Source organism: Mus musculus, chromosome 9, assembly GCF_000001635.26.
Source record: "Mus musculus strain C57BL/6J chromosome 9, GRCm38.p6 C57BL/6J".
NCBI classification, from domain to species: Eukaryota; Metazoa; Chordata; class Mammalia; order Rodentia; family Muridae; genus Mus; species Mus musculus.
In genome coordinates, this window is record NC_000075.6 from 6526437 (window position 1) to 6534896 (window position 8460).

General features: G+C 43.1%; 1 protein-coding gene across 1 annotated transcript in view; it reads left to right on the plus strand.

Annotated features, from left to right (window-relative positions):
* The window catches only part of Pdgfd (platelet-derived growth factor, D polypeptide), a 365922-nt gene extending 358074 nt beyond the window's left edge, over positions 1 to 7848 (plus strand). Inside the window, exon 7 of the mRNA XM_011242370.3 lies at positions 7744 to 7848. Coding sequence (XP_011240672.1) covers positions 7744 to 7833 — 90 coding nt within the window. The 3' untranslated portion in view covers positions 7834 to 7848. The remainder of the gene's footprint in view (positions 1 to 7743) is intronic.
* The last annotated feature ends 612 nt before the right edge of the window (positions 7849 to 8460 follow it).

The following is an 8460-nucleotide window of genomic DNA, read 5'->3' on the forward strand; positions in this document are numbered from 1 at the left end:
GCACAGAGTCTATTTGGTCTATGAAAAGTAGATCTTAGTGTGTTTCTTGTAGCTTATAAATTTACAAAAGTGATAAGTTGGTTAACATGAACAGTTTTTAAGATGCTTTTAGGGAAGACAAAACCCTTTTGTGGAGCAGAAGGAGCAAGAAAGGTTTTTTTCTTTCTGTCTAGGAGGTTGAAGATAATCTATTTAAAAGACAAAGGAAATTAAAAAACTTGACCTTGTGAATATGATAGTTGATCATATAGTTTAGCAAAAGATAATCAAAGGAAACTAAAGTTGTGATTATACAGTTAGATTGTATAGTGGAATGTTTTATTAGAGTTAGGCTAATTTATTAGAACTATACCAATTAATGTTATGACAGTAGCATAACAAGAAGAGGAAATATGAAGCATTTAGTCATTGGAAGCTGAGCTTAAATAAGGAAGTAACAGAATGTTATTATCTGTGAAATTTTACATCTGAACTTTTGTATCTTTTATTATGAAGTCTGTGAGCAAGGTAAACCTGTATTTTTGATAAGAGATCTGGTAGTCTTAACTAGTTAACAAATTAACTAATGAGCTAATAAGGTGGTGGATTACCTTGAGGTAAGGATCTAGAGGTCTGTTTTCTAGGTGTCAAGCTATTGTTACCTTAGTTGTCAATGTATTCAGAAAACTGGGAAGAATAAATTATAATCTAGGAGTCATATACCAATTAAAATGACAGAGGTTGGTTCATAATTCACTACCTAAAGAGTTTCTAGAAAACTAAAAACTTTTTCCCATGAAGTAGGTACATGCAAAATGAGAAATGGTCCACCCTAACTTGGGCAATATGAAACATTTAACTCTCCGGGTATCCTCTGTTTGTCCACAGTGTAGTCCAAGCACTGGACTTTAACAGTGTTTCTCAGTGGTCATCATACCACAATACAGGTAGACTCTTGTCACTGTGCCCATATCTTCTCAGAGACCTTGGTGGAAGTCATGTTAGGCTTTGGGTGTCTCTGCCACAAGCTTAAACATTTAACATTACATTTAGCAGATTTTTTTTGACAGGAATGACAGCTATTCTATTAATTGTATCTGAGTTAGACAACCTGTATTTACTTTGATTACTTGTTCAAGAATGTATCTAGAAAATGAAGAGAACACATTGTAGCTTAATGACAGTAGAAAAAAATAAAGCTAAATGTATATTTAAGACAATAATCTTTAACATTTTACTGTTTAGAAACCATTATTTACCAAGGTAGGATAGAACAAAACCCTTATCTTAATTGCTAAATGACTTTGACAAGCAGAGAAAAGTACTGGGCAGAGTGTGAGAGAGCAGGGGTGTGGGTCAGAGGCAGCTCAGTGTGAGCTGGGTGCAAACAAGAAGGGCAGAATGAAAGTGTTCTGCAGTGGCAGAATCATGGGGGTTGGGAACCAGAGCAGAGAACAAGAAGCAAAAGAATAAGGTGGGGGGGGGGGGGCGAGGAGAACGGATCCCTGGTGAGTTTTAAAAACTCCTTTAAGTAGCCATGAAGAGTTATTGGTTGGTGGGTATAGGAGCCAAGTTTTGCCTGTGAATTAGACTCAGAGGTGTCCCAATAGGGATGTGGAGGCAAAGACCTTCCCTTTGGGTGAGGGATGTTATTAAAATATTCCTACCAGTGTCACAGAAATAAAATAAAAACTACAGAGCAGGCAGCCAACTCTAGACTTACCGGGTCCTCATGTGGCAGCTAGTGATTGAATGGGGCCTGGGCCATGGGAGAGCTGTTTACCTAAGCTTAGGATTTTTCATCAGCAGTGAGAGAAAACCACTTTTGAGAGGGAGAGGGTTACCGAAGAGTTGAAGTCCTAAACTGGGGCATCAGCTGGAAGGTTCACAGGGACCATGGAGATAGCTTTCCAAACCTCTTTGGGAGAAGGGGCCATGCCCACCGACTGGAATTTTCCAACCTGGGGGTACTTGGGTAGATAAGGCTAATGAGTCATCCAGTGGCTTTAATTCCATGTGGCAGTGGGAGATGTGAATCTGCACAGGCAAGTTTGGGAACAAGCCAAAATACATGCAGATGAGACTCATCCAACAGACTCAGCATATACAATCTGACCAGGCCCCTCAGTGGAATTACAATTTCCCAATCTATATTCTATCTAGAGACAGAATCATAACCTGCCTCTATAGGGCAGCCTTAAACCAGTAAATTTTCAAAACCTTAAAGAGGTCACTCAGGATAAACAAGAAAACCTGACTTAATTTTTAGAACTCCTTACAAAGGCTCTATCACAACATACTAATTTAGTCCCACCTCTCCTCCTGCCCCTATTATTGGGGTGGGAGGATGGCCTTATTTCCTCAATAAGCCTCACTACTTAGTTGCATTTTAGGGATATTCTTCTTACCCATTCCTTTTTGGTAGTGCCAATGTGTCCTGTCTCCTTATTGGGAAGGAATCTTACCTAATTTGGGAGCCTCAATTTATTTTGACCCCAATTTTCTTGAACCCAAGCTCACCAGCAGCCCCTTTCCTCCTCCTCTTAGTCTACTAAGGCTAAAATGTTCTTTCCTTTGCCAGCCTCTCAAGTTGAGTCATCCCTGAGTCTGGGATGTCCAGAACCAGTATGTTGCTAAATGCCTTTCTCCTGTTGTCATGCAATTACAGGACCCTACCAGGTACATCATCCAAGCTCAAAACCCTCTCTCTCCAGAGCCTCAGGGGATTTAATCCTCTCATTTCTGACCTCTTAAGGACAAAAGTCCTCTGTCCTAACTCTTTCCTTTTTAACACCTCTATACTAGCAGTCAAGATATTTAATGGTACCTATTGCCTGGTTCAAGATCTCAGGCTCATTAATTCTGCAGTTGTCCCTCTCTATGATATTGTGGCTAATACTTATATACTTCTTTCCACTATTCCTTCAGGAACTTCTCATTTCTCAGTCTTAGATCTCAAGGATGCATTCTTCTCTAATCCTCTAGATGCCCAGTCACAGAACACCTTTGCCTTTACCTAGACTGACCCTGGCAACCACTTTTCTACCAAACTCACTTGGACAGTTCTACCTCAGTGATTTTAGGACATCCCACACCTGTTTAGCCAGGTGCTGGCTTCTGACTTACTTTCTCTGTCTCTCCCTAAATCTAAGATTGTCCATTATGTAAATGGCATTCTTCTCTGTGATCCCTCTCTCAGAATTAGCCCAGCTGACACCTCTACTCTTCTAAATTTCCTGTCCAGTGGACACTACAGAGTCTCACATTCAAAAGTCCAACTATCCACCCCTCTAGTTACCTATTTAGGATTAACAATTACCCCAACTCACAAAGCTATTACTTTAGATAGAAAGAATCAGATTCAGTCTCTAACTGTTCCTTCTACAAAGGAAGAGATTTTATCATTCCTAGGGATAGCCAGTATTTTATGTTTCTCGGTTCCTTCCTTTACCCTCCCTCCCCACCCCTTTTATGAAGCAATATTAAGCCCCACCCATGAAACTCTTCTCAAACCTGTTTCCAAGTCTTTACAAAGGCTCAAACAGGCTCTCCTTAAGGCCCCATCCTTACACCTCCCTGATCTGATTTGTCAGGGAGCTGTATGTAACAGAAAAGGAAGGGTTTGCCCTTGAAGTCCTAGGTCACCAACTGGGACTCTCTCTTACACCTGTAGCATACCTGTCAAAAAAAAAAAAAAAAAAAAAAAAAAAAAAAAACCTAGATCTAACTTTCCAGGGATGGTCACCTTGTATTCATACCTTAGCCACTGGACTCCCTATTCAAGAGTCCAAAAAACAAACCTTTGGTTTGCCTATAACCGTCTTCTCTTCTTATAACTTGTCACAGCTCCTAACTTACAAAGGCTTAAGAACTATCTCCCTCCGGGGTTCTTTCCCTTTCGGTAGCACTAATAGAAGACGCCACACTTACATTCCAATCATATCCTCCTCTTAATATTTCCACACTTCTTCCTCAACCAAATATAACCACTCCCTATCTCACTCCTGCACTGAAACTTAGAGGAACTATTGCTGCGTCCTTCTCACAAGAAGGGAGCACTGTCCCAGACCATCTATATCTGGTATACAGATGGCAGCTGCTTTATACATGAAGGAGCCAGAAGAGCTGGCTCTGCTATAGTGTTAGACACAGAGATGGCACAAGCCCTTTCTGCTCACCAATCAACAGGATGAACTACTAGCACTTAACCCTGCCTTTCCACTGCCACAGAGACAAACTCTAAATATCTACACAGACTCCAAATATGCTTTTCATATCTTCCTGTCTCATGCCACTATCTGGAAAGAGTGTGGGTTATTTATGACAAAAGGAGGATCAGTAACTAATGCAAACCAAATTACGGCCTTGCTAAAGGCATCCCATCTTCCCACAGCTATTAGAATTGCTCACTGCAGATCCCACCAGAGAGATGACTCTATTGTCTCCAAGGGAAATCACTAAGCAGATAAGGCAGCTAGAGATGTGGCCCTTAGGGTCCTAGAATCATCTCACACTCTCCAGGACATCTTTTCACTACAACCCACAGCAGTTCCCTTACCCCCCAGACACTCAAACTCTATCCTATCTTTGCCAACTCCTTTATCCTGATATCTACTCATCTTATTTTGTTGAAACCCACGTATAGCCTACTCCTGAGGACTTATGTTTCTTAAAATGTATCACTGCCTCTCTCAAAATTTGTCAGGTATCCTTGTACGCCTTTTCCTACCCATCAGACTTGAGATTTCCTTCCTGAAACAAACTGGCAACTTGACTTTACCCACATGTCCACTGTCAAACATGACAAGTATTTTCTGGTCTTGGTGGACACCTTCTCCGGGTGGGTGAAGGCATTCCCAATCACCAACAAAAGGGCTCAGAAAGTCTCTGCTCTCCTTTGAGAGACTTCTCTGATTTGGTGTCCCAGCCTCCATCCAGTCAGACAATGGCCCTGAATTCACTTCTCTAGTGTCTCAAACTTTATCAAAAGCCCAAGAAATCCCCTGGCATTTTCATATTCCCTATCTCCCCTAGTCTTCAGGAAAAATACTACTCCCAAAAAACCTCTCTTGTCAACCTGTCATAGGAACTTCACCTCAATTAGGTAAAACTCCTACCTTTGGCTCTTTTTTAGGCTCTGAGCTCTCCCCAAGTAACCTCTTTTCATCTCATCTTTCAAACTCATGTATGGTCATGCAGTAGTAACTCCTGGTCTTTCATCTCAATACTCTCCCCTCCCTGATCACCAACTTACTCCATAATGTTGTCACCTGCACTTTCTCCTATTAAACTTTGCTGACCACTGTCTACCAAGGCCACATGCTGTCCCCTACCTACTCAGTGTCAACATTGTAAACCAGGTTCTGTGGTACCATGAAAGGTGCTTATTTTGGTTGAGCAAGGCTTGCTCCAGAGACCCTGTAGGGAACTCTACAAGGGACAGAACAGTGAGCCACATTCCCAGAGACAGGTACCTGACACCACAGAGCCCCCAACCCTACAATTCTGTGACCATAAGTCATGCAGACAAAGCCCCAAGCTCCTGGCATTCTGGCTAGACTCCACCCCCACAATTACCTGACAATAGCCAGGTATGCTCCTCCCAACAGTTACCTGGCAACAACAAGATAACCCAGCCCACTATAAAAGGTGCTGCTTGGAATCTCCTCTCTCTTAAGTTCTCACCTTTCTTACTCTCATCTCTAGCTCTCCTTTTCTCCCTCCCTTCCCCTCTTCTTTCCACATGGCCATGGCTGGTCTCTCTCTCTTACCTTTTCTCTTTCTCTCTGCCTGTCTACAATAAAGTTCTAAAACCTAATACCGTCTCTGCTCATCAAGGCCCACAGTACTTGAACGATGGGATAGGCATTCCCCTAAAGGACAGTGTCTAACCTCCCACCATAAGGCCTCCCTGTGCTCCAGCCACAGACCAGACCAAAGAGTCTCACTCATGAGGGAACCACCCAGCGTCCTCTCTCTCCCTTCCCTCCCCTCTCTTTGCTCTGGGGATGTCCAAGCCATCCCAGGCGCCCTCACTTTGTTCTCAGCTCTTCTGCGGTGCCCAATGGCATCTGGGATGCCTGCAACTGAGAACCTGTTATCTCTGGCCTCTGTCAGGCCCAGAGACCTTGAACTGCCCCTTGCCCACCCACACCCCGACATGGGTTGGAGTCTGTGGGTTCCCACAGCCAGACACCCACCTGGGGCCATGTGGAAAGCATGTGACACTCCTCTGCATCCACCCGCCCAGAACACAGGAACTCTGGTGGGACAAGGATTTTCTCCCACTCCCTTTATTCCCCCATACCTGCTGCCCTACAGGGTTCATCTCTCCCCCTCTAGATCATCGGCCCTCATCTCTCTCTCCTAAATGGCAGAGTCCCTTCAAAGTTTTTCTCATGACTCCTAGATGCTAAACTCAAGGAACTCTCACATTGAGTCCACCTGTCCTATCTCAAACCTTCACCCCTCCACACAAAATGACTCTTTTTCCTAAATATCTACCCCAACAGGTCCCTGCTCTCTTAAGCTCCAGAAGACATTGAGAACACCCACCTTGTCCCCAGTCACAGAAAATGAGACTCCACTTCAACAGCAGTGTTCAACTTCACTGGATTAGACATGGGCTTCTCAACCTCCCCCTGATGTTTGTTCCCAGGCAGCCCTCACATCTGGAGATTCAAGGTTCAAGAAACCCTCATTAATAACAGTTTTTTCAAATAAGGTCAGGAAACTGCCCCATAGCTGGATGCCAGGAGACAATCCACATTGCTGTCATCCCTATATCCACCATTCTATCTAAATACTACGACTTCTTTGTTTGCTTCCTCTTTGACCAGACAAATACGGGGGCTGCCCATATTGGTCTTGCCAGATACATATAGTAGAATCACAAAGCAATCACTACTTCTATCAACAATGCAAGACCCTCTTCTTCTGTATCCAAGATCCATGAAATCTCAGGTGGGAAACAGGGATTGTTGGTAAGCTCTATTGTAAAAGTCAATCTGGGTCCCTGTAAGTACATCCAGAGAAAAGTGTGTCTCAATTGTCCAACCTCTTGATATAGGAACATTAGGAGAAGTAATCAAACCCTCCTCCAAGGTCCTTACCTCCTTGACATTCCCTCTCATCAATAGTACTTAACCTGTCACTTTGCCTTCTGTGTCAGACTCTGATCTCAGCCTAACAACTCCGTAACATCACCAGACCTGGTCATTTTAAAGATTGCTGGCTATGTGTACCCCCTGGAACTAACTCACCATTGCCATTTATAGCTTCTCCAATGATCCTGCAGAGAAACCTCACCTCACCTTTCATCAGTTGCCCCAACTTTTATGTTGCCATGACCCCATACCTTCTCTCTTTTGTTTTGGCATGGCAAACTGTTTTAGGACATCCGGGACACATTCTGTAGGAATGCTAAGCTCCCTACTCTGCAACAGAACCATAAACCTTGATATCTCATCTCTGCCACAGTGCCCTATAGTCAATTCTCTGTGGCATTCAAGTATATCATCATCTACCTGACATGCTAGTCAGGAGTTTGCATGTTGGCATTCCTTTTCCCTGAATTAGGAGTAATCCACAAAAAAAGAATCTCTACCAATCCCAGTTGTAGACACAATAACTGCCTAACATAACAAGAGGAAAGTTCAGTCTTGCCATTCCTGACCTCTGTGGGAATAACTAAGTATAGGTGCTGGTACTGGAATGGCAGAGCTGAGTACTGCCCTAATCTTACACAAGAAGTTCTCTTTTCAGCTTGACAGCAGTCTTCAAGAAGGAATCCAAACCATGCTCACCATCCAAATCCAGGTCGCTTCTTGGGCAGCAGTGGTGCTTCAGAACTGATGGAGATTAGATGTCCTTACAGCTGAAGAAGGTTGTCTTTTCCTGTTTCTGCAAGAAGAATGTTGGGATAGTGAGAAACAAAACCAAGGAGCTACAATCAGACACACTGAAAAGCAGAGAACATAAGGCCTGGGTTTTTGAAAACCCTATACCAAAATGGATACTGCCTTTCTTAATGCCTCCTCTTATTTTCCTGGCTTTACTGTTTGCTCACTGCCTTATTACCCTCATCTCCACATTCCTCCTATGACGAAAATAAAAAAAAAAAAATAACTGAATAATTAATCAGCTCCTTTTATAGGATTACCAGCCACTGTTCACAGAGAAGCCTGACTCAAATGGCTATCAAGTAGGTCCTGATGGTGAAAGTCAGCTATACACCAAAATTGACGACACCTCTAGACAGCCGGAAACAGTTTAAGAGTTCCAACACCCCTATTTCCCCCTCACCATCAGCCTCCCTATCCCTTTTTTATTTTCTTTATGACAAGAAAAAAAAGGAAGGATATTAGCATCAGGACTATGTATAGACAGCCAGAAGATGTTTACAGCAGCTCCTGAATCCAACAAAGATATCATGTCTAGGAGACAGTGCTGCTCCTGAGTCCATTCCCATAGAACCTGTCA